General features: G+C 46.0%; 1 protein-coding gene across 1 annotated transcript; it reads right to left on the reverse strand.

Moving 5' to 3' along the window:
- Positions 1 to 26: 26 nt before the first annotated feature.
- Positions 27 to 27,233, reverse strand: cyfip1 (cytoplasmic FMR1 interacting protein 1). The gene is made up of 30 exons (XM_048999324.1): positions 27,025 to 27,233; positions 17,543 to 17,663; positions 17,225 to 17,314; positions 16,318 to 16,497; positions 15,976 to 16,157; positions 14,743 to 14,839; positions 14,521 to 14,649; positions 14,216 to 14,320; positions 13,992 to 14,083; positions 13,793 to 13,910; positions 12,001 to 12,123; positions 10,037 to 10,162; positions 9,782 to 9,948; positions 9,558 to 9,705; positions 8,275 to 8,428; positions 7,906 to 8,062; positions 7,578 to 7,674; positions 7,396 to 7,472; positions 7,118 to 7,226; positions 6,884 to 7,003; positions 6,517 to 6,716; positions 5,703 to 5,790; positions 4,282 to 4,425; positions 3,023 to 3,113; positions 2,314 to 2,444; positions 1,814 to 1,886; positions 1,639 to 1,733; positions 1,135 to 1,373; positions 859 to 1,006; positions 27 to 758 (listed from the first exon to the last, which is right to left on the reverse strand). Exons 2-30 carry the CDS (start codon positions 17,657 to 17,659, stop codon positions 594 to 596), a joined length of 3,762 nt encoding a protein of 1,253 aa, XP_048855281.1. The 5' UTR covers positions 17,660 to 17,663; positions 27,025 to 27,233; the 3' UTR covers positions 27 to 593.
- Positions 27,234 to 27,451: the final 218 nt, after the last annotated feature.

Genomic DNA, 27,451 nt, shown 5'->3' on the forward strand with positions numbered 1-27,451 from the left:
CTCAAGATGCCTTCGAGAGGAACACATTGATTAAATGTTAATTTATTTAACTCAATGAGATTACAATAGCTCAAAGTATAAAATCAAAAGCAATAAATGGTTAACACGGGAGGATGGTACAGCCAATGGTTACGTACCCGATTAATGACTTATGACGATGAGTGCATGCAGGTTTCCTGTTATTGTAAAAATCTCCTGGCAATTCCACCTCTGCATATCCCTTAAATAATCATTTTATAAAAACCAAAAAACATTCACCATCCGACTACATTTCTTCATATAAAAAAAAAATATTATAAAGTATGGTAGTATACTAATTTTAAAAAGTGAAGCATTGTAGTCGCTAGTAGGTCACCCCCATAAGGCACACGTGTTTACAGAAATGTCTGAAAACTAATCAAATCAAGTTTTAGCTATTTGTATACAGCGTCTGGCATGTCAGTCTGTCCTGTTATGGTTCTGCTCCACATGTGTTCCAGAGAGACGCACATGTGGAGCTGACTAGGGGCTGACTGAGGCCGGAGCCAGGCCCCGTGGTCCCACTATAGAATCTTATGGCACTGAGCCTCACTGGACTAGTGAACACTACAAACTCAATTGCTGGCTAGCGATTGGTGGATGGGGGGCTGGAAGCAGCGCACGTGCTCCACTGGCACATTCTCCCCATCTCCTGACTTCAGGTACTTGTTGAGGATGGCGAAGATCTCATCGTTCAGCACCTGGAATTTACGGATGCGGTCCACCATCTTCTTCAGAGACTGAAGATGAGGAAAGGGGGGTTATTTAGATATAAAACTGATGCATGGGCCATATCCGCAGCCCTGACGAATACTGCGGGCACAGCCCTGGCAGACTCACCACGCTCTTGATCATCTCATCTTTGCCGTCGTGCTTCTGCACTTTCAGCAGGTGGTAGCTGAAATCCAGGATGTCAAAGCGCCGCTGCTGACCCAGCAGGGTGATCATCATGCAGCCAGCCCAGTGCAGCCCATCCCCAAAGCACTGCCTGCAAACAGTGGGGGCCGCTGCTTAGCCTGCTACCAATTAACTTGCATGTCGTTCTGGGCTAGTTTTCCGAAAACCTTTAGCATTCTCCAAAGACACACGCTAGCGAGACTGCATCGTGCCACTCACTCGACCGTGAACTCGTTGGTTCCCACGGGGATGCAGTAGACGAACTGCATGGCGCTCCACAGCCGGTGGAACTCCACGCACTCGTCCACGTGCATCACACCGTTGCTAGGCAGCGGCCCCCGCCAGAGGGGGTCGTCCAGGAAGCTGCGTACGCGGCTCAGGATGACTTCGAACATGGACAGGCCACAGCAGAGACGCTCCTTGGTCAGCAGGTCGCCCTCCCTCGCGATGGCAATTTGCTGGATTTAGGGGTATAATGGGTAAAAATATACAGTACCCCCCCCCCATATTACTTGATTTAAATAAAAAAAAGGTACATGTACAATTTGCACGTGACTAACATCCAGGCAATTAATGAAATACCCGTTAATTTAAAATTGACCAATCATTCCTATAACTGGATGGCTATGACAACATCCTTCCCAGACGTTTAGCATGAGAATGTGGAGAGGAAAACCAAAGCCCTGGATGTCTCAGTGCTGAAATGCAGGGAGGAGGTGGTACCTGCGGGGTCCCCAGGCGCTCGATGAGCGGCACAAGGTGCAGCGCCGTGTACTTGGTCTCCAGCCGTTTCATCTTGGCATCCAGGCGCTCACCCTCTGTGGAGAGGAACACTCCAGTCACCATCTGGGGCCATGGTGCCACGCACACATGCCAGGTGGCCCAGAGACACACTCACCTTTCACATGCACCCTGGGCAGAATGTTCTGGAAGGGGGCAGCGTGCAGGAGGTCGCACACCTCTTCCTGAGACTGCAAGAGGGACAAAGACCAAATGAGCAGTCATTCAGGAAAGCTACAGACAGTAGGTGCTTAGTGTTGCAATTGTCACAAATTGTGTGCTATTCGTTTGCTCCTTGATTGGTTGGTGATGAGCAGCTGGTAACAGGCAGAGATCCAAGCACACAAACTGTGTAGATAGGGTCCTATTATGACTGCCCTAATGCAGCTGTTACCGTGACAACACAGAAGTGGAGCATGCACAAGAGAGAAAAACTAAGTGACTGATTTTTGGAAACGCAAATTGTAGAGATCTGGTCCACTGATTGCTACCCAATTTAACCCATTGGGGCTTCTGAACTTGGAACTCCAAAGAAAAGGGTCTGAAGAGAACCACCCCAGTGGGGCTTGAGTCCCTTTAGAAGGGGAAGACACTCCGGGAGTGAGGAGGGGGCCCCACCAGACTCTGCTCGCTCAGCAGACAGAAGAGCAGAGCGTTGCCCACTTCACGCAGGTTCTGGAAGCACACGGTCTTCAGCTCAGCATACTCCACAATGTCCTTCAGCTGGTGGTGAAAGAACTCCAGGATGCCTGGGGAACAGCGGGGCCACATCACACGGGCAGCCCATCACACAGGCGTCACCACAGCCACTGATCATCTGCAGCCTGACCTACTGACCTACTAACACACCAGCTGAACGCACAACTCGCTCAGAGACTTTTAGCCAGAGGGAACATTAGGCAGCAGGTCCCTGAAAATGGCTCCAGCAAGCTGACTTAATGGGGATGCATTAAGACTGAACGTCATGTCCACTGGGCTTTCGGGGAGAGACCTGCCTGCTTCATTTTACCGGTAAGAGACCCCTTCGGCGATTCTCCCAGGTCCCAGGCTGCACCAGTAACAGAATGTGTCCGTTTAAATGACGACGCGCCAAGGGGGAAGCACTTAATGCACTGGAGACACTTAATAGGTCCCACAAGTGCGTCATTGCAATTATCTTCTGAGCAGCAGGACAGACCCGGGGAATAATTTTCCGGTTTGACCGGTGCGAGCCAGACGCACGCTGCCGCAATACACCCAGTCACGGGCTGATGCAAACGGCTCAATGACGCAACAACACCCCCACGCTGGCTGCGGCGGGCGGGCGGGCGGGGGCTCAGCTCCCTACCTGGGGAGCCGTACTCGTGTCTCGGGAGACGGCAGATCTTCGGCATCACCTCCATCAGGGTTTTGACATACTGCATTATGGTACCCTGGAGCTTTGGCAGGAAGGGGAGGGGGGGTTGTTAGTGTAATTCAATTAGTACAGAGAGTGCTAATGGGCTCAGGGAGAGCAAACAGAGAGCATGGCGGGCCGCCACAGAAACCCTGACTGCGCTTCATAAATCACGGGCATCAGGGAAGGATTCAGGCACTGCATGCTCACTGGGGCAGGAGGACGTCTTAAAAAGAAAAGGTGATCATTTTAAATTTTAGTAAATCGGGATAAATGATAAAATAGTCGTCCCACTCACAAGGTAGGGCATGCGTTTTATTAACCAAAAGAAAAATGACGGCATGAAAATAAAAACATAGATAATCTGCAAAAAAAGTTCATTAGGGGTGGGGGGATGTTTGATAGCGGAGCGGACCGTATGGCGATTTTCCACTGCCACCAAGAACTAGGTTGTACTGTGAACTGACAGTTTTTCATTGTAAATTATCTGAGCTGTACCCAAGCCGTAACCGAGCTGACACAGCCCTGCATGCTACATGGCCCTGCTGGCTAACAGGTATGACCAAGCTGAGCGGGTTACATCATCATCTGATTAGTCGAAATGCAGGGCGATGGAAATGCATGGATTACCTACAGGAAAAAATTCTGTATATTATTATTATTATTATTATTATTATTAGTAACAGCAGTAGTATCACACACTGCAATGTAGTGATGCATTCCCAATAGCTCGCAAGTTCCTATTTAAAAAATAAAAGTACTGAAGAACAGCTGCACAGAACGAATTTGTAATGCAAATTTACACACGCAAATGCCACTTCCGGTAGCATTTGATGCGAGTATTAGATGGCGATTCTCACAAACCTGTTAGTGAAATTAGCACACAGTAAATTATGTACACCATGAGAACAGTAAGGAAGCGTCTTTTCGGTCTTAAATCAGTCGCTCGCCAAACCCAATTCCTTACACTGAGCCAAGCCTCCTGCAGTGGAAAACCGAAGCGAGCTGGACTATGCATCTCTTCGCGGTACAGCTCTGTTCCTGTATGCCAGTGGAAAAGCGGCACAAAAAAATTGTCTCGTTCTCGTGAACCGAATATCGTGTCTCGTCTCGTGGGCTGAGCATATCGTTACACACCTATCGTCCATTACTGATAATATCATCAAATCGTACCATTTTCCTGCAGATTGAGAGGCATGCTGCTTCCTTACCAGGCTCTTCACCACCTTCAGCAGCTCCTCCATCACTACGGCGATGCCCTGGTAGCCCAGCAGCCTGCAAATGGCTTTAAAGTGGGGGGGGCCCACAAAGTTGCGGTAGAATCCATATATGCTGCTGTATGCCAGGTTCAGGGACTATACAAAGAGAAGGGGGGGGGGGGGGGGCTTTAAATTACATCGCCACACAAGTTTTTTTTTATGTACTACTAGCAAGTCGGAATGAAAAGTGCACCATCCTCACAAAAGCACAAAGAAGGCTGCTTCCGTGCAAATGCGGTGACAAGCTTGTTAGCACCAGCTGGCAGCCATGAACAGCCCAGAGAGGCAGGTATCGGTCATCGTCAGAGACATTTCCTCAGATTTGCATGACATTTGCTGTCACTACAGCCAATGGCTCTAGTGGAACATCCTTCCCATCCTCCTCCCCTTAAAAGGAAGTCTGACAACTGACCTCTTCAGATGACTATACAGGGGTGGGGCCACACGGGCACTGGCCCCAACGGAAAGCTGAGTGGCCCCCCAAGGGCCCCCAGAGAGCCTCCTCCTGTCCATATCTGATTGGTCCTTCTCTTAAGAAAAAAAAAATCCTAGAAATCGCTCCTGAACCTTTTCAAACTGCACTTTGGCCCAGAGGCAGGCAGGCTTTAGACTCTCTGCTATTTACAAAACCAGTATTTCTACATTTTGTTTGATGATTCCTGTATTCATATCTGTCCTTTGAGTAACAGGAACGCAATTCTCCACTCATTACTACACCTTCAGTCAGCCTGGACAATGTTTGTTTATTTATTTGATGAAATTTAAGGTAAATACTGCTCTAACAAGGTCATTGTCTACCTTGGCAGAACATATATAATTCAAAATTAACTACCCGTACCCAGCCCCCATCTCAACTTTCAAGGTGCGGGAGGGGCAAACAAACTGCCAGTGCCAAGACCAATCTTTCTAGTCAAATAATTCTCATGGTCAATTCCAATCCCTGCGTGACAACACCTGAAAGAGTTCTGGAGTTTCGGCTGAGCTGCATAGTTCCTTTCAGACACATTTGTTTACACTGACGGGACACAAAGGGAGGCAGAAACTGCTGACCCGCGCGAGGCAGACAGGAACCACAGCCTCTCCAGTACAGAAGCAGTGATCCGATTTCCCATCTAATGCAGGTGAACTCAAAACGCCACTCTGAGAGGATCAAGTCACCCCTCTTCCAGACGATGTGTTACACGAGCCCCCGTGTAGGAGAGCAGGGCATGGAGTCAGGAGCATGAACACAGATATTTATCCTGAAAGTCGTCGTGGGCTATAAGGTTTCTGCCCCCTTGGCATGCGGCAGCTCGAGCACGTCACACTGGAAAGCCGGCTCTTTATCCTGGTGGGATCTCGGTAAGGGTGACGTTCTGGGTGATCTGGCTCACCTTCGACCCATACAGGTACTGTGGCTGCGCGTTGGGTGGCTTGTCTCTCTGGAACTCCTGTGAGAAGGGCAGGATGGTCCGGACAAACCTGAGGGGCAGGACAGGGGATCTTACTGAAAACTGAAGAAAAGCACCGTTTCCACGGGAAGGAGACTTTAAAAAAATAAAAATAAAAAATCTGAGACAGATAGGAAACTTTGAAACTTCCATAAATACCAATTTTCAAGTCAACAGTCTTTCAAATTAAGTACTTCAGCACCCAGAAAGAACACAGAAAAAAGAGGCAAGAAAGAAATGATAATTAGCTCAGGCCCCAGGAGATGCCTCACATTATGCGACTCAAAGCAAACAAACCATTTTAAGCAACAGAGCAGTTGCCATGTGCTTTTTAGATAAAAGAAACTAAAACTCAGCATTGCAATGCAACCCCGGCCTTTGAAAGAAGCGTATTTATGGAGAAACTACAGAACCTGTGAAGAGAATGGGAGTGCATGCAGACACGACCTTTTTGATACGTCTACCACAAAGAGGAAATAAAGTAGCATAAACTCAAGAATCGCTCACAAAACATTCATGTCACTTTCAGCAGCGGCCTGCCCAAGTGCTGCTGTTTGTAGAAGCAGCGGGGGAAGTCCACATTTTTGCTCCCTCCAACTCTCTGCCAAACAGTTCACATTACCGGGAGTTGGGAGGGAGCAAAAACATGGACTGTCTGTGGGTCCCCAAGGAGCACATTAGGGAACAATGATTTAAAAATCACCCTCTTTGTCATATGCTTGGCTCTCAATGATCAGTGCGACATGAGCTTCCACACCTGTTGGTGGAGCCGTTGTAGCAGTAGTTGGGCAGGAAGTCGTAGTTGAGCTCCCAGAAGACGTGCAGGGTGATGCGGCCGTAGGGTGCAGAGACGTTGTGGTTGGCCTCGCGGAACATGGCGTCCAGACTGTCCAGTGTGAGGTATTTGCTGAGGAGCTTGTGTGTCATGCGGTTGATATCCAGCAGACCATCTAGCTCCTACAGAAGATAGGATCGGAATGCAGGCAAAATTATTAACTTATCTGGCCAATTCCATGCTGCAGATGACTCTACACACTAATGAGCCTCCGCTTTCATGAACCCCTGCGTCACAGTACTGGCCCAGGCCCAAAGCTCACAGACATCACATGAGAAGAGAGACCCACCATGATAGAAGTTAGATCTTCACTCTCAAAGCGGCCGATGGCCAGTTCGAGGGACTTGTACATGGCAGCAGACACCCGCTGAGTGATCAGGCGGTTCAGGTCGATTGAACGACCCAGGAGCTGTGAGACAAAACAGACCAGCCGAGAGGCAGACATCAGGGCATGGAGTTACGGCTTTAACAGCTGCTGGAGGAGAGCCGCGAGTATGACACTGGGTTGGATTAGCCCTCCCACCTGGACGTGTCTCTGCTTCAGCAGGGTCTCGTAGCGGTTGGAGGATGGCCAGGGGATGTTGGCCCCCTGGTTCTTACACTCCGCTCGCAAACGCTTGTCCAGCAGCAGGCTGGTGCCATCAGGGAGACAAAGATTTACAGTTACGGCATGCTGGTCCATCAGAAGCCACTGTGATTTACAGCTACATGGATATACTTGAGGTTTACGGCCATCATTGGTTTTTCCATCACAGGTTATCAAGCTCTACCAACTAATTGTCGATGAAGGACTTTACAAACCTTCCAGCAAGAATCTTGTAGTAGCCAAAGATTTGGTCGGCGAGTTTATAGACAAACTGATCAAAACACAGGTTCACCTGGAACAGACACCGATGAATGTTAGGCACTTAATGGCATCGGTAGCGCAACCAAAATCTGTGACCGCCCAGACATTCAGCCTACACCGGCAGAGTGGCTGGTACCTCAGCTTCGATCTCATCATACAGGAACTGCTTCTTGAACTTGGTCAGGGCGTAGTGCGCACTGTCGTTATACAGGTCCAAGGGGTAGAGAACATACCTGGGAAGAGGAAGACTCTTTCGTCAAGCTTCAAGTGTGACTAGCGAGTTTGGGACGATCAAGGAAGCAGATGAATAGAAGTTCTCCCACTGTTTTGTGGAGATAGCTGATGTGCAGCGCAAACGCAGCCAACAAAAGCACAGGACAGTGCAGCCTGTTCTAAGACCTGCATTTAAAAAGGAGAAAGTCAAGCCTTTCAGCTTCAACAGCAGCCACTGCAGGGCTCCTTACTCCATCATGGATGCCTCTTTGGTCTCCAGGATGTGGTCAGTGAGGATCCAGGGCATGGACATCTCGATGGGGAACTGGATCCTGCGGCCCATGGTCAGCTCCAGGAAGAACTCGCGGAACCAGAGCTGAGACAGGTCACAGCACTGCTGTAGGGTCTCTGGGGTCGAGGAAACACACACGTCACTGATAAGGCATTCCTCACTCAGACACGCATACACACCCCGATGCTCTTTATAGATAATGACATCATCAGCTATGGGGAAATACCCGTTTACTACATTTCAATACTTGCCTAGTAGTGTCAACAGGGTCAAAATTGGGCAGCAAACCAGGTAGAATGTGGCTTAGCAGACCAATGGCGCCACTTACCGCTGAAATTGAGTAAATGGGTGTAGAAGAAGGACTCGCGGTGAAACTTCTCTATGTCCAGAATGGTGGGCCCCTCCAGACTGCTGCGGAGCGTCTTCTTGGCACCGCTCTTATCGGCAATGAGCGACTCCAGCATGGTTCTCACCATGTACAGCTGCAGAACCCGACGCAGAACGGGCCGTCAGTCACGGCACAGCAGGCCTACAGCTCCATAGCTCCCTCACAGCCCAGTCAAATAGACCCGATACTGGTCTATGTCAAGGCCGATTTTCAGAAAAGCCAGCAGCTCTAAATTCTGCACCACTAAATTTAGGGAAATGACATCCGTTCCCTGACTAAACATGGCGCCTGAAGGCGGTAAGATCCTCCAGGTATGTCCAAGATGAACATCTATTACCCCCCAAATTATAAATTAACTCATCCACATCGAGAGCCGAGTAACAGTTAACAGGGACCGCAAAGAGGTGAAAACAACACAGACGAGTGGGAGGGAAGGGGGGCAGAGAGACACAGGTCAGAACAAGTAAGGCTGACGTGTTAGAACAGGAAGGACTGGACGACACAGATCAACAAGTCAGAGTTTGGCTGGGAGCTGAGTGAAAGCGAAGCGAAACATGCCGATGCACGGCAGCACCCCCGAGCAGGACTTCATGGGAACTGCCTCAAGCACAAAAATAAGCCTCAACATAAGGGAGGCCTGAAGCCGAGCCAGGCCGCAAAACACACTTCTTACCGACTGGAACTACCATGTGGGATATTGACATGGTTCCTTAGGTATGACGACTCTCCAGCTTTCGGGGACATTTTTACCACAGCACAGGAAACATATTTCTATTGGGTGATAACTCAGTGCTGTGCCTGATAGCCGAGTGAGAACTTCCGAAGGAATGTATCTGGATTACAATGAGGAGACAGGGATGTGTGACGCAAAACAGTCATTTTTGGAAAAGTGGTGGAAAATAGGTCAGCACCAGGGGAAGGGAACAAAGAGACTGACACGGATAACTAGAAAAACATCTACGGCTGGAAAGTCGCAGTAAAATGAAATGAACGTTATGTGCCCTGACTCGGCTCACAAAGGTTATTCATTATTTCACTGCTGTATAGAATCCAAAATGGACTTTTGCTTGCGTCGCTGGAACAAGCTGTTAAATGAATGAATGACCTTTATGTTAGACTCTCCCTGGAACGTCTCACTATGGCTACTGAGGAGTTGCTGAGAAAAGATTCAATTCCCAAAGCGACCCCAAGGTGGCAGCAAGGAGCTCTAACGGCACAGAGACCTGTGTGCTGGAGGGCCCCACGGCCCGGCGAGGCACTTTGATATCGAAACCACCCTTGGGGTCCTTCTCTCCACGGAGGGCGGGGTCATTGTAAGGCTCCCGTCCGGTCTCCCAGTCACATATAGTCTTACGGATGGCCTGCAGAACGCTGTGGGGAAGAACTGGAACGTCAGCCAAAGGCAAGGTGGGGCAGGCTGTTTCTCAGGCCTGGCCAGCGTCCTCACCTCTGGATAACGTTCTTCTTCTTCTTGATGGCCTGCCGCAGTGGCTCACGCAGGGTGAGCTGGGCAAAGTCCTGCAGGGCGGCGTAGATGGTGTGGCGGATGGCGTGATTGAACACACTCTCCATGCGGCCCATCAGCACCTGCAGGCCCTTGATCATGGCCATCACCTGGGGGGGGGGGGGGGGGGGGAGGGCAATCAGTCATCATTTCCAGCTGTCAATGACATACAGAAATAAAGAATTAGGCTCCACCCACCTCCACCAGAGCAAACTTCTCTTCGCTGGTATAGTTGTATCTAGTAGCCCTCTCGTATTCCTCTGCGTTGTCAGGGCACTCCTTGTTGGAGTACTTATCCGTGGGGTGTACCAGCTTCCACGAGTACTGTGGGGGGGAGACGTGAGCTTAGTCACCTTTCTAGCCAAAAAACACTCTACTATCCTACCATTAAGTGTTAGTCGATTACTGATGTCGCTCAGCCCTATCACACAGCCCAGTGCTGGTGACAATCAGCAACTATTGACTTGCCGGTGAAGCAGGTGTAAGTTGGGTACACAAAGAACTAGAGCTGACCAAGACCACCAAGCAGTCAGCTTCCATCGACTGCAGTTGACTGAAAATTTGCACAGGAGCACACTGGTATGACTAAAATAGATTTCAGTGCCAATTCAACATGCTAGAAATCGTCCAAAACAGGGCTAACGGGGACCGACCATGTCACAACCATTGGCCTGACAGACAAGTCATCAATTCTTGCCAAATTGGCTGTTTTTCAGGCTTTACGCTACACGCAAAACATAATAAAGACATATGATTTGGTTCAGTTCAGCCTTCTAGCCAACATTTCCAACACAGTCTTAAAAACACAAATTGCTATTCTTTAACTCCTCACATGGTATCAGTGTATGACCATAATGGTAGTACATTGCTAGGACTTGACCGTAAGTTTGAGCCACTACTTTACACAGGCCACAACATGTTTAAATCATAATTTTAACACTGTTTAGCCGATTACCCGTAAATGATTTCTCTCATGCTTTCATTCTTTTCTTTCGGCTAAAGAAATGTACCCGTCCTGCTGGGTGCTGAGCATGTGTGCAGAGAAACCACCAAATGGGAAAGGAGGCACTTAGAGATGGAAATCCCTTCACGAAACACCAAGGTCAGCATTGCCCCAGAAAGGGAGCGCTGCCAAAGGAGATTCATAACAAGCACTAACCTTGTGAAACCCTCGAGGTTACACTGGTGCCTCACATCACATTAGACTGCCGGCTAAGTGCATCGCTATATTTACACTCATTCATCAGATGCTTTTAGGCGGGGATGACAACGATTTCTATGATTTGCGTTCACCTTGGCGTTTGGTTTCACCCGTGCACGGCAGAATGTCTTAGCTAATCAAGTCTGGCGAATGAGGGGCAGCAGTGACGTTTCAAAGCTGTGGTTGATTTTAACCTTGCTTGGCAAAGCTCCCCATTCCTTGCCAGGAAACAGAAGCTCAAGGATGTGGGAGGGGGCAAAGCATGTCATCTCTCATATCACCAGTTAAAAAGTCCTTCATTCGCTGCCAGTTCACAACACATCCTGTACTTTGTGTGGGAGTTTTACGGCCATTTGGACCCCAGCTCCACAGAGTTATCCTTTCTCACACCGTAACTGGATCTGACATGGCCCACAGCGGCCCCATAGACATCCCTGACAGCTGCAGAATGATCTTTTACAGGCTGGGAACGCACACACCTAAGTGACCCATCTATGATTACCACAAGGGCCAAAAAGAGGAAGTGAACAGCCATTTCAGCAATGCCATTTCGCTACAAGTGTGTCTTTTGCATAAGTCTAGGATAAACAATATGACAGCCAGTACTATGCAAGATGTTTAAATTCACATGATGATTCATTAGAATAATTTAAAATTAGATTAGTTACTCCCTTCTAAAGGTGGCCAAGGGAAAAAAATAAAAATATATGTCTGGTGGATTAACGGGAACTTCTCCAATTTCAAACATGTGTAGTTTAATTGATTAATCTATTTCCCACATCTATACATTTACTCCGCACATGGGAGATCTTCATAAACTAAATACAATTGAGATGTACAAGTAGAGGTCAAAAGTGGTAACAGAGCAACCTTCTATTAAAAAACACTTCCTTAGGTTTATGAAACATCCACTTCCTGTCACGTGAAGGCAAAGCATTGAGCGGTGGACACGAGCGCTCACCACTTCCATGACATGTGCACTCCACTGTGATAGAAGCTGGAGGCCCTGCAGGGCCAGGTCGAAGAGCTTCCTGTACTCGGCGTCCGTCTTCTGGGCCTCCTGGCGGCCTGAGCCCGTCACCACCTGTGGGGATGAGGCACACCTGCTCACCCTTCGGCTGGCTGCACAGAGGCCGGCTGCCACAGTCCTCACATCGGCAAAAAAGGCTGCTTTTGCAGTGATGAGTCATATGTTTGGGAAACGGGAATGTTAAAACTCTAGGACCTCACACAGCATGGCTGGGCCTCAAGGGGGTGAGGTTTCTACGCAAAACAAACTTATACCATTTATAAGCACGTTACGAGATTAAACAGGTGTGAGAAATCATCTCTTGCTCTTTCACAGTGTTTATCAAATCTTATCTCTATGAAAATCATAAACCCAATCGCTGCCCTGATAAAGAATGCACAAGGAAAACATTTAGCAAAGCTACCCCATCTCACCATGAGGATAAAACATTTTTAACACTCAAACGCAACACAGCATTCCACCTTTTGACTTAGGGGGTGCACCACATGACTGGGTCCGTTCAGCCATGAGGCATCCATCTCCTCCTCTTTCAATTCAGCCATTGTACTGCTGGTAAAAGTGCCACTGTCATCAATTAAAGAATTATAATAAAAATCCCCAACCCTGAAGGTTTGGGCTCAGACTACGTCCACACTGCTACGATTGCAAATGAAAACCAAATCAAATTTACATAGCCGATTTCACATCATTTACAAAAGTACCGTCATCCACACTAAAACAAGCAGAAGCCTACATGATGTAGCTAGTAGTCTACAATAACCCTGTAACACGCTATTCAGCTGCATACAATTCAGCATCTGGAAAAAAGTACCACTGAGAGCAGCTCTACCATCTCAGTCATGTTGGAATAGTGTTTACGTCCATGTAGGGTGACCAATCAGAGAATGAGAGGGTGTAGCGGTACTACGATACTAGCCCTTCCCTGATTTGTTAGCGCTACGTGATGAGCTGCAACCAATTAGGGCGCTTTTGGAGACCGTGTCTTCATCCATGTACCCTACTTAAGTGCAAGAGATTTACTACACACTTTGGTGACATATTGAAAGAAGATCAATTGCCCAGGCATTTCTTGGAAACAATGGGACATTTGATATCTGAAGAGGTGAACAAGAAAACAAGCTACCATTGTAACACCACGCAACTACGCTATCATTTGTGCTGCTTGTGTTTGTCCTGCACTATAGCCTGGCCTATGTAAACGTTCATTATACAACTTAATCTGAAACTTGTTCAGAGGCATGTCGCACTCTGATATGCCAACTTCTTCACGTTCCATGTAAACATTAGTCGTCACTGATGGGGTGCACTGTGGTCTAAATACTTAGCCAAAGGTCTTTTCCATGTGGTGTTTGCCAAAGTGTGGAGGAAGTGCACATTAAGCACGCTAGCTTACGTGAGGAACAGGACACCCTTGGATATTCGATCCAAGTATGTGAACGTGCCCGCCAAGTGTGGTAGTGTGTAACTGTGTACTTGGTGGATCAAACAGGGTGAAGCCTGCGTCTGCACGCATTCACAGTGCAACGCTAAAATGGAGTTTTCAGAACTATATGGCCCTGAGAGTGTTTTCAGAAGTCTCAGTTTTTGGGGGCTGAAAATTTTGAGATAGTGTGACTGAAAGGCAAAAACGGCTGTTTTTAAACTGAAACGGGGCAGCATGGGTGCAGCCTAACAGGTGATGACACGGCTGACTGACGCTGGAGGAGACCCCCCCCCCCCCCACCTCGCTGTTGCTGTAGCGTGCCAACTCAGAAATGAAGCGCATGTGGTCCTCCCGGATCTGGATCATCTGCTCGCAGATGTTGTACTGGGGGCTGCTGCCTGTGGAAGTGCAGGACCACCTGGGCGGAAACAAATGCCCCTTTCAGTTTCTCCAAGAGGTCATGCTCAGTTCACAGGTCTTGTTGCCGACGGGGTCTCACCTGGACTTGTTCTCCTCGAAGTGGGCGCTGGTCTTTATATACCTCGACAGCTCGATCTGCATGTCACCGAAGAGTGGCACGACCTGCAGTTGCTGTGGAAACCAAAACCAAAAAGTAGAGCAGACTGATGCATCACATCTTAATGAGTGACTGACAATGCTTCTTTTTCCAACAACTTTGGATGCTAAATTGATACCTTCAATACACACCCTTCTCAGACCCACCTTGAAAAACTTATCAATCTTTGCCAGATTGATCCTCTTCTTGGCATCCAGCCTGTAGATGTTGCTGTTGGCTCCATCCATCAGGTACAGCCCAAAGCCCATCACCTAGACAAACATCCACAAGACTGTTTGCGATTCACCTTCAAAAGGCAGACAGGGTGAGATGCAGCTGAAAACGTCTAAAGACGTACAAGGGGTTCTGCTGTGTTTTTCCATGCCGAACAAAAACGTAGTAGACTTGCAAAAGCGAATTTAAGGACCTTAACAGCCGAACACAAAGTGAATGAGGGAGATGCTTGGCTTACTTTGAGCAGCATGTGCTTCTCGCTGGGTGTGAGATACATCTTGTTCTCATAGTAGTCCACACACAGGTTTACGATGTCCGCCAGGAGTTCGTCGTAGCCACTGATGACCTCCAGCTGCTGCTGCAAAGACTGGAAAACCCAGGGTCATCAGATCAGGACCCGATACAAAAGGACACGAATCATACATTTTGGGTTAAAAGGGATGAGGGGCCAGCACCACACCTGAGTGATTTTGTTGTGGTTGGCCAGGAACATAGACAGGTTCTGGGACTCCTGGATGGACTGGGGTTCGGACATTTTCCTGAGGAACTGAGCAGCCCTGGAGCACAGCATTGGGATGACAGAGAATAAGAGTGAGATGGTCATGACAACCTGAAGGACACTGAATGAAGTGAGGGAGCAGTAAGAAGACCTTGCTAAGGGCAACAACCTCACCAGAGACCTGACCCAGATGATTAGACCCCAACTTAACCCAACCACATCTGAAATGGCACATGAGGTACCTCCCACAACCTCACATCACAGGGCTCAAAACAACTGATCAAAAGTCATCTGAAGTCCTCCTGCTAGCACAAACATATTCCAAAAAGCAACCATTTTCAGTCAGGAGTGCTTTTCCTACCTCCCAAGACCTGATCGACCAATCATCGATCTGTCCTTCTGATCAATGAATCAATGAGACAGAGACCTTTGTTGATGTGATGAGGCTTTGATTCCACGTCTGTTCAGCTCTCAACACGTAAGATAAGATCCCCTCGCTCACAGGCTGCTGGAGAACAGCCTCGCCCTTGATCTGACAGCCAGCACATCCCAGCCTTTCTTCCAACCCAACCCTCAAAAATTCCATCGCCCCCACTTAATATCTACCTCCAGGAGACTGTCCAAAGGGACAGAGAGATTAAAGTTGGATCTATGCAGACACAACCACTCATAAATATCAAACTTTTAGCTAGGATTTTTATTTTCTTCCTTTTATGACTCATCACCCACCTACAGGAGAACGAGGAAATGCATCTTTAGCCAGAAGCATTTGACTAACAGGGAAACATTCTGAGCGCCACCTGGTGTCCATTTGCACAAAAACAATTATGTTTCAGCTATGCTATAAGAAAACACCAATTCATAGAATTAATATATGACCACAGCCTGTCTAAAACTGGGTTTTAGTGCTCAGTGTAGTATAAAACTGGGTTTTAGTGCTCAGTGTAGTATTCAATAGAATATAATCAGATTTTAAAAATACTAATAAAAATGTGAGCTGAAATAAGCCAGACTCTCAGATGAACAGTGGAACTGAATCCTCTTTGGCACCTCCAGCATCATACCAGTATTATCTTCAAGGGGTATTTTAAACTACTTTTCAGGGTAACACAAAGAGGACTGAGCTCAGAAGTAGCACAGGATCACAGTTTGGTAGGACAGCTGCCCACTCAGGTGGCCAGGTCTATCGCCCACCTCTTATAAGCCGAGTGGTCGTTCTTCACGCTACACTTCATGTTCTTCAGCTCGTCCAGCACGGCAAACATGTTGATGAATTTGCCCAGTGTGAGCAGGTACGCCTCGGACACAAAGTCTTTTCGGCGCTCCGCGTGGCACAGCCTCCGCACCTCACCACAAAAGCGGTCAATGGCGGTACGCTAGGAAAAAGGGGAGTAAGAGATTGTCAGATAGCACAAGAGATCATCTACATACATATTGTAATATCAAACATGCTGTTTAAACCAGAATGGCACCAAAAACAAAGTGGAAAGAAGCTGGTCCTTAAGCGCAAAATCATAAGCTCATTCGACAGGTTACCTGGAAGTACATGAAGTTCATGAGCTTTGTGACTTCAGGCTCCAGGACTTCCACAGTCTTCTCATAGATCTCCACTCTGTTGGGCTGCTCATTGCATTTCACCTGGGGGATGGCGCGCGAGCAGCTTCGCCAGGTGTACAGCATGATGGCATATTCCTGGCCCTGCTCAAGCATCTCATTCTAAAAACAAATGAGGACACACCTCAGGACAAGTGGACAGGCACGGCCCCTGAACGCCGACACAATCACACCATAGGGGTCCTAATCTTATACAGTACAAAGAGCTCCGGCATCAACACCACAATATCAGAACGAAACAAAGTTTAAGACAATATTTCACATCCCAACTTCAATACAAGCCTCCTCATTGTGCACGTGAGCAAGTTTTTTTGTCCTGTCCGAATGAGCAAACAAAGCCCGGGTCTGGTTTCACCCACATCTAAGGTCACTGCTGCTCTCCCAGCTATGAACGGGTGCTGAGATGCAGGCAGTCCCTCAGTGAAGCACACAACACTCCACAGAGCCCGGAGCGATGCTTGTTGCATATAAAGTGGCATTTGATGCAGACCCAATGGGCTTTTACACAGCAATAATCCTGCTTTAATGAGGCACAGGGCTCCCCTGTCTTGGGGCAATGAATAGCAACAACGGAGGTTTGTCACCGGCTAGACCAGGAGGTCGCGTTTGGCAGAAGCCTCGCACCACGGCTCTGTGCCCCAGAGCTCAGTTTGTACAACGCCATTTAAGACAACGACACTATTATTAGCATCCAAGGCTGCCTTCTGGAGTGGAGGGTTTCCGATTGGGTCAAACGGCATCAAGTAAATCATGGCGAACCGTCCTTGCGAGCTTCAGCTCCTTGCTGCAGTAGATGAAGGTGGCACAGAAAAGGCGAGGAGGTCTTTACCATGCTGGAGTGGACAGTGGCTTGCTCGATGTATCTGGCGATGCCAGTGACGAAGGCGTTGCGATCCTCAAAATTGGTGTTGAAGTTGGGCTGCAGAGAAATGCAAAACATGCGTATGAACTCCAGTCGAACGTGATCAGAAGCCATACAGGGCAACATTAGCCATTTCGTAGAGCATGAACTCTGAAATACACTGGGTATAACTCATGGGTGGAGGGTGGTTTTCCATCTGTGTGGTTAGCACACAGGAAGGGGTACAGCAGTGGGTGTGACGCACCCCTTACATAAAACAAGCACCACTTCCTACTGAGGGAGTACCTGGTACATGAGAGAGGATGGCAGCGGCTCAATGCATGGCTGCTGGTCTGGGAGGGGCAGCTCTTCCAGCAGGTCCACGTTGGAGAGGGCGTCTTCCAAGGTCACCGCGGACGCCATGGTGCTGAAAGCACAAGGGAGCAAGTTCACACAGGGCAGTGCGAGACAGAGGGGCTTCCAAATACCTAACCCTTACCATTCACAGATTCACAAGGTACCTGAAACACCAAGACAAGCACCATTTCTTCACAGATTAAAGTTGAAGCAAGAGATATAACCCAAGGAATAGTTCAGTATCTTCAGCAAGAGAAGTAATGGTAAGAGAAAGCTCTGCAACACCAAAGAGCATCCGCTCAGCGTGGGTCAAATGATTGTGCTGCCATGGCTACCAAACGGTTTCAGAGACTGAAGAGGAAACAGGAAAAACACCCTTATGTAGATGCAGCTTCTTCCTCTGTGCAGTCACACCTCAAAAGGCAGGCAGTCCTCCACACCAAGGCATTTATCAGGCTCTGCAATCGACATTCAGTGACTCTTAAACAACATGAGTACTAGGGATGGGTAGAGACACCTACTGCCAATATGGCAATGGTTCCAATACGATCCGTATGCACCAAACCATAACGCACAGATTTCAGTGTCACTTAAATGCCTGAGCTGTTTACTGGGGGTGCTCTGACAACAAAGAATCACTGCATCTCATGTATCATTGCTAGTTGACAGTTCACCTGTTCTGATGCGAGATGTATATCGTTAGCTAGTAGCTACCTTAAACATGGGGAAAATGGCTAAACAGTCGGTAGTGCGGCTGTATTTCACTCTAAAGGATTCAGACACGAGGACGTTATGCAAACTTAAGCGTTTTCTATTTATTCATATCTATATATTTAATTAACCCTAGTGTACATATCTCAAGGTGCTAGCGACCTGATCGTCATGTTTAAAGCTCTACTGGGGTGACACGGCTCAGTGTGGAGGCTGTTCCCTGTACATGACACGTAGGCCTACTTCTCAATTTACTACCAAATTTATGGCAAAACAACTTGGGGGGAAAAAAAGGTTTTTGTTTTATAGTCACGTCTTAAAAAAGTAGAGTCACTAGCAATCCAACTTCGGTCAGCTTGCCAGGCCTGAGATTTTCGTTTTGACACAAGTCTACACACGCATTTACATGTATGCAAGTTTGATTGCCGTGTAAATAGGCTGTAGGGTTTGCAAGCTCCCCCAATGCTTTTGATGTAGCTAACCTTAAGTTTATAATGGAATAATATAGATTAGTTATAAGATTTCTCGCTTTGGCGTGAGAGTCACGCCAGATGCATGCGAGTTGACAGCCCTGTAAAGAATCTGTATTTTCCAAGTGCTGTTTGTAAACGGCACTCATATAAAAACATGATTTCTCCCCCAGTTCATCACCAGGAGTTAGGATTACTCAGACTCAGGTCAATATCCCACTCTTTGTTCCAAAGCTGCAAAATGTGAATGAGAAATGGTCTAGTGGCAGTTTATCTATAAAACAAGCTAAATTGGGTAAACCTTAAATAAAGAATGATACTGACTGGACCCTTACATGTCAGCATATTGAGAGGTAGATGCTTTGTAAATATAAAGCATGAAAATATACACAAAGGCAAAACATTTTTTTGCAGTTTTTTTTATCAAAACATTATTAGAAATGGATATAAAGTTTTATATTTTTATAATAAGATTTTTTTTAACCGTTTTCCCCCTTAAGATTAACAAAGCTTTAGCATGCTGAATAAGACCAACTTCCGGCTCGCGGAGCACCAGTGCTTGAGGAGATTGTTTTAAAACAATGTAGAATTAAATTTAATTTGGTGTAGAAACTGTTCTTAGGGTTCAGGGAAGAGGTATTCAATAAAAGTTATGATTATTTGTAGATCTGGCACCATTTTAAAAGTACTGTTTTAGCACTGGTACCAGAAAAAACTCAAGTACCCAAACCTAATGGACACTCAAGAAGGAAACTAATTCTATGACATCACCGTGGGGCCTTATCTGAAGAACCAGTGGGCTGTCGTCCACTCAAAGTCATCCTGTTTATGTTCTGGTCCTGTGAGGCACAGACTGGCAAACTCGGCAATCCCACCAAATGCCTCTGAAAAGGGATGGCAGTTAAGACTACACCCCAGACCCACTTTATCAGAGACAGCCCAGAGTTGGCCTGGCCTCCCACATCCTCTCCACTCATTGGCATGTCATGACGTGGAGGCCTGGTTGTGCAAGATCCTTCCTGAAAGTCAAACAAGGATGCCTAACACCATAACACATTCCAGATTTGCAAAAGTCAGTCGACTCTCTGCCCGAGACAAAACCCACAGAACAAAGCTTGTTCATGTGATCAGATTACTAATAACGGAACATTATTGACAATGGCATCAGTCTGTGTTGATCTTGCCCTCTGATAAGAGTTTAGGAAACAGGAGCAACAGAGCTAAAGGCGATATGGAGATAATCACGCTGGGAAATTAGACGTTCACCGTAGAGGAGTACAAGGCATTCAGTTGACTCATTTACCATATAGAACCTCACAACAGTCCCAAGTTGGCACTACTTCACTGCTGGGATTATACGACGTGGTTGCTACTAGGGGTGAGACCCAAGATCTAAGTTTTTGCTATGACATTGTGTGCCATTCAGTTACATCATTTGGGTTTCAGAATGCACAACGAAACTAATGAACACACTTCCTGACACGAGCGGAACAGAAATTCACAAAGTGATGGATATGGGAAACATTCTAATTGTGGCTGAGTTAGTCATGGCTAGTGCTAGAGGGGTCAAACACCCCCCCCCCCACACACACACACACACACACGTCATTTAAGTCAGTAGTTTGGGAACATTTTGGTTTCCAAATATATTACGTGAACACTGGAGTGAAGCTGATAAGCCCATGGCTGTTTAGAAACTGTTCAACAAACGTAACTTTTTACATCTCAAGCACTGGTCCTCCGGCAAGCTGGTATTTTTGTATGCAACAAGCTCGAACTGAATTCCTTAATTTTTTGGGGGGGAAAAATCTGAAATATTACATTTTCAATCAATTTTGAACGATGGAAATAACGTACAAACAACATTGAACAATGTTTCATGAAGGCTGTCAGACAAAACATGCCTTCCCATTTGTTTACTTGTATAGAAAGCACCCACTTCTCAAAAGTGTCCAGTGATCAAAAGCCATTGTCATTCTTTATCCACAAAAAGCTAAGCTGGGCAAACACTGCAAAAACTACCACTAAATGCAATGATCCCACTCACACCTTAAAGAGTGGGGGCAGGGGTAACACAAGTAAAGAAATATAGGTCGATATGGACAAACAGCAGTTTTTATTTTATTTCAATGATATTCTAAGTAATAATAATAATAATAATAATAATAATAATAATAATAATAATTGATATTTATTGATCCCCGTAGGGAAATTGTCTTTACGCCTCCCACAACTTGCTCTTTTTCATAGAGCAAGTTGTCTGTGAAGGGCTGCCACCTGTAGCGGCACCCAGGGAGCTGGGGGTAATTCAAGATGAGGAAGATAAAATAATGTGAAAAAAGTACCGTTTACAAAGTGCACATAAAATACAGACACTTTACCAAAATATGGTATCTTTTGTGTCAAATTAATTAGCACAAAATAAGCAGCTATTCTGATATAAGCTGGGTAGTAAATTCACACTGAACCACGTGACCTGAAGAGACCTGTAAACTGATATTTTAAATCAGGTGTATTAAAATGGTAACAGTGCAGCTGAATGTAATCATGAAGCCGGTGATTACCAAAACAAGTTAATATGCAAAGTTACCCTGTGTCAAACTTAACGGCTAATGCTGAGCACACGCAACAATATAATATTTTGAATATTAAATTTTTTTTTTATTATTATTTTATCAACATACCCCTTTAAGTGCTTGGCAAGCAATGGAAATGAACGTGATCCTATGCCGTCAATGTTTGGAACTATTCACTGCACCCATGACCCGGAAGTTTCCTGGAAATTTCTCCGCCATTTTTTTTACAATGGGCCCATGTGGGAGTGTTGCCTGTATGATTTTTCGCTGCTCAGCTGCACGCAATGCCGCAGAAGCACACTGTGCAGCCGTAATAATCCTCCACGAGAAGCACGGTGATCGCTGAGCAGTACACAGTTCTGTGGATTAAATGAAGCAAAGAATTTGCATGGAAGATTTTTTGCAATCCAGTTATTATTAGAGTTACTTGATGAATCACTGTAGCCCTGCCCCCGGTGCTATAATGTCCGTATGGTGTGGGGGTATGAAAAAGCCTGATCTCAATCTAGCTGACTAGCGATTTAAGAAGTGCATGTACATAACATGCAATGTTGGTATTAATATCACATACCATAGTTCTATAATATATTAAAGTGGAGCACATAAAGCTTAAGTAGAAATAGACCAAATTACAGAAAGAATACAAGTCTGACAACATCTAGCTTGTATAAATTTTATTGTTTTCAAAAACTTAAGAAAAAATGCACTAGCCTTACATACACTGCAGTTCTGCTTTTTGCGTCTTTCAGCACACTGTATTTCCAGAGCCGACGTATCCAGCCATCATGTGACACTTACTTCTGTTGATGGTATGTCGCTGCAAGAATATTCGCAATTTTTCAGGCCAGACCAGTGTGATATTCCCCTGCCACCCCAATATCGAATCCAGCATTTTTTGTCAGTATCAGCCCAATACTGTTAGCAACAGAAGTAACAAATGTAACCAAAATAATCACAGTAATCTACGTTTAAATTCATTATTTTTAACTCTTGTCGATATTAAAATCAGAACCTCGAAGAATTACGATTTATAGCAAAATCAGGTTTTTCCCCCACCCCTAGTCACCAGTTTCACTACGGACTTGTGGAGGTCTGTGGAGAGCTGGTTATTGGCATCAGTAACTGAAGGCCAAAATATATCAGTTTCAGTATTTGTCAAGATTTCCACATTGCACAAGCACTGTGATAGTTTTAAAATTGTACAATACTCAAAATTAAAACATTTCATCGATATTTAAGCATGATCATGAAGCACACTACATCAACATAAACAAATTTAAATTGTGCCAAGACAGTAGCAGAAGTAGCAAAAAATGTGTGAGATAGGACCGTTAAAGTGATTTCACAGCAATGGCCTGCACCCACATAGTCTACTGCCACACTGAACGTGCACAACAAAGCCTGCAAAAGACACTTTCATCAGGTCACTGTATGTCTGCCGCTTTAGAACCAGCAGCAAGTGCCCAGTGGCTGCCAGCACAGAACATCATCATCAGTAACTCTGGGGAACACACACACACACACACACACACACACACACACACACACACACACACACACACACACACACACACACACACACACACACACACACACACACACACACACACACACACACACACACACACACCCTCTCTAAGGAAGACTATACACTAATCTATGTGGAATGTTTTAGCAAGCCAGCACAATGACATACGCAATACTTAAAGGATAACTGAATTAAAACTACTTATTTCAGAGTTGGTCAACTTCCCACCAGCTTTTCTCAAGACAGAAATCAAGACACAACTTGAACATTCATATATCATATGCATAACGGAGCAGCATGTAGCTCTGTGGGCTAAGCCTGTGTGCCCGTAATCAGAAGGTCGCCGGCTCAAACCCACGTTTGCGGGTCCTTGAGCAAGGCCCTTAACCGACAGCTCAACTTACTCTACAAAGAGCAAGTTCAGGGAGGCGTAGAAACAATTTTCCCCCACAGGGATCAATAAAATTTCAATTACTATTATTATTAACAATACCACAATGCAAAGACTAGAATGTTATTTCAGGGGTCCTGCCTCTAGGAAAGCAGAACCAAAGCATTAAAAAAACATGTCCTTGCTTCCTGATTCAGTGCTCTCCAAAAGCATGCATCTACACTGATGGGGGAGGCACAAAGAAAGTATTATATAGGCAAATAGCTGGGTGTCAGAATGGGGACAGAACCAGGCCAAGGGCATGTCCCATTGCAAAGTGACAACTGGGAGACGGCACCAAAACACCATTTCAATCCCCCCAGTCAGTGGGAGCCAAAAAGGAAGGAACATCGAGGCCAGAGAGACGACTTCCCAAAGTTGCTGAAGTACAAGCATGACCTCCAGTCATAGCTGAAGGCATCAGATCCCCCTCATTTCCCAAAAAGCATCCTTTCCCACCTCACAAAGCCAGTATCTCCAGAACTTAATCAGCAGAGCAACAGCCCTTGGAATACAACTACAAAACTGAAACACAGACATTTCTGACTTGCATCCTCTGAAAAGTGCTGATAGCACAGTCTCGATCTCAACTGCACCCCCCCCCCCCCCCCCATCTCCGACCAGGCTCTTCATTCCAAGCGGTTTGCACAATGCACCCTGGCCTGCAGATGTGCAGGGAAGTCAATGCGAGACATGGGAAATCACGTGACCACAGATGCAATCGCGGAGGTGTCAGCTGGTGCAGAGGTGCCAAATCTACCTTAAACTCAAGACAGATCCCTAAGCTTGGACTGATAAACAGTCAGTCTCCATGGTTACCCATACAAGTACACAAACTATAAACAACTGGATTAGAATGAAAGCAGGTATATCTGCACTTTGTTCTTTAACAGCTCTATATTTTGTCTCGCCAAAATGAGCACAACGCCAAACAGAAGAACAGTATTCCATGTTGTCATCTTATTTGTTGCTAAATACAGAATTTGAAAGTCTTGTCTTGAGAGACATTCAATCTCCAGACTAGCATGTGCATGCCCAGTAATCCTCTTGGAGATGGAACACCTTGATTAGAGCAAAGAGGAAAATTACTTTTCTAACAATTCTAATGGACAATGAAATACACAACAACAATTTGAATCGAGGTCAAATCGAACAATTGCAATGGAGCTGAAAATCAAATGTTTAAAATTAATTTCACAACTTAAAACAAGCTATACATTTTCATATTACTGGCCTGACATTGCAGGCATACAGCAAACCTATTTGGATGGGATATTTGCTTCAAATGCCTATATTAGGTAGCCAGATCCACCCTGCAGTGCTGTGGATAAAATTCATAAAAAAACATAGAACAGGAAATGGCAAGCCGTTTCGCTTGGCTGTAATAGCATGCCAAAGTACTCAATCCCACAAACTAAGCAAAGTAGAGGCAACCCTAATCTGTTTTTCCTCAGAAAATTAACCACATTAATACTGCGTCCTTTTAAACTGTGCTGTGACATTGCCAACAACACAGCGACTGATTCTAATAAGTATGCAGAGTTGCCCACTTCACTGGTCACAATATTACACTAAACGCAAGACAGTTAACTGTTCACAATTTACAACCACAATTTAATGTTCACTGTTAGTTTCTGTTCTTAGATGACCGTTCACAATTTATGCAGAATGTATTGTTTTTCTGCTGCAGCAAAAAAAAAAAAAAAAAAAGGATGGCACATAAGTAAAGAATATTATTCTTAATTTTATCAACACTCCCCATCATCCCTCCTCCCGTACAGCTAACAATGTAATAACTGCTAGTACAGTAATACAATTTTTACTTGATCAAATGTCATTGTTGACACACCACAGCAGAAAGTGTACAACAATGAAATGTGTTCTCTGCATTTAACACATATGTGACATAGCAGGGGGGCAGCTAATTCAGCACCCGGGGAGCAGTGCTTGGGGCGGTACCCTTCTCAGGGTACCTCAGTGGTGGGGGTCGGGGATTCAAACCTGCAATCTTTCAATTACAAGTGCGCATCCTTAACCATTAAGCCACCAGTGCCAATAATATAATAATTCTTCCATTTTTATTACATTATTAGCTGCGGCATACAGCTAATAATGAATAACCAGCCAATAATCTGTTACATTACAAACAAAAAAAATTATTAAAAAACAGGAATCCTTTGACAGACACACACACACACACACACACACACACACAATAATTATGGCATGAGCAGACAATGTCATAGCAGCGTGAAGTAAGAGTGGGTGAGGTTCGAGCGGACAAGGGTCTGAGAAGCGTGTCACATTGAAACTTCATAGTAGAGAACATGGAAATAGGGCAGCCTGACAACAACCGCACCTCCCCCCAGGCGATTTCACTTCTCCAAACCTCAGCTGCCCTCCTTATCAGTTCGGCTGTTTTTAGCCAGGAGACGTTATTTCATTCAGCCCTTGAATGGGTGGCCACAATTAGGTCTAATTCTGAAAGGGGCCGAGATGCTGCATTTCCATCACAAAGTGGCCTAACACCGCTGCCTGAAGACGTATTAAAATACCCCGAATAAAGCATGCAATGACAGCACAGACAAAAATAGACAGCGAAATAAAATTAGCGTTATTACACATAGCCAAAACGTTTAGATTTAAGTTTCCCGAAATTGCATCATGAATACATGTGATTTGCCAAAGTAAAATCCGTTTCTGATGAGTAATGAAAACGCAGCACTGACAATCAACAAGTACAATGTAGACTTGCATATACCTGCAAATATTTGCGGTAAATAACCTTTTCGTTGTGATTTTAAGTGTTAATGTTCTTAAAAAGCAGACCTGCGAAAAGGCAGGCCATATTCAAAGCTGTCACGTCGCACTGAAATCTGGGGTCAACCCCAATGGAAAAAAGCCTATTTGTGTATCTCCGCTTTTCTATCGAATAAAACACACATGAAACACACAGATAAGACTAGCCTTATCTTTCATGGTGTAATCTCAACACAAAGTGTTCTGGATCTGGCAAAAAAAGTAGCTGTGGGCAACTTTGGAAAACTGGAATGTGTGGCCACCTACCCAACTTACTGAAGACACAAGTCCATTTTCTATATTTCAGATTGCTGTACGTCGTGGCATTAGTTGCTCGACTTTACTTAACAAATAACGAAATATTATTACAATTAAAAACGAGCTCTACAAAGGGGTGGCCGGGGAAAGACAGAAAGCATATCCCGAAAGGAAGGCATCCTGCACTGATTCGCGGCGCACGTTAGCCAGTTAGCTCCCGCAACAAAAAAGCTTCCAAACCAACTAACTAAAACGGCCATTTTTACAGTTTTAAGGAGCTGGGGAACTAATGACCTGCATGTTTTAAGCGGCTTGACAAACAGAATCGAACCGGCGACGGAGAACTTTGTGGGAAGATAAAGGCGAAGACGCGTCTTGAGTAGCCGGGCTAGCGCGCTTAGCCAGGCGGGGCGGCTCTCACATCCATTAAAAGTTTCCTTCCAACAGCCATAACTAATCCCAACGAGTCCTGCCTCGGCCTGTGGAGTTACCCTCTATATCCAACATTTTTTACCAGCTTTTCCATACTTTTCCCCCCATTTCTTTACATGAATACCCCTCATTCACTCATTTTGTCGCATTTCTGGATGACTTTAGTTCGTCTCGCAGCTTTTTATACGCAGACAATCCAGCTCCAAACTTTTCGAAACTATACGTACCTGTTCACCAGACCTTCTGTTCCTGGTCGGCAAACGTATATAACAGTAACCTTTATGAGGAAAATCCCATGTAAAGGTGGATTTATAAGGTGACAGAGGCGCCGAGTGGCTCGCTTCTCCCCCCTCTCGGTGCGTGGCCGGTAACGCCCGTCGCCAGGCGAAGAGCGCGGCCCGGGAGTTCCTGTCCCCGTCTGCGGAATGAGGAAACCCCGAACCGCGGCACCGCTGCGCGCTCACGCGGCCGCTAGGGGCTGCTTCGGGAACGGCGCTGGCTTCGGGAATATGGCACTTATCGCTGGGACTGGGGGAGGTCGCGCGTTTGTTTATTGTCCTAGATTGAGTTCGAATGTCTGGCAGAGTCTGTATTTAATCGGAAATAATCAGCCTTGCAATCTGTAGAGGAGCTGCTGTATCGTGTTTTAGGGAT

The sequence above is a fragment of the Brienomyrus brachyistius genome, unplaced genomic scaffold (assembly GCF_023856365.1).
Source record: "Brienomyrus brachyistius isolate T26 unplaced genomic scaffold, BBRACH_0.4 scaffold44, whole genome shotgun sequence".
Lineage (NCBI taxonomy): Eukaryota > Metazoa > Chordata > Actinopteri > Osteoglossiformes > Mormyridae > Brienomyrus > Brienomyrus brachyistius.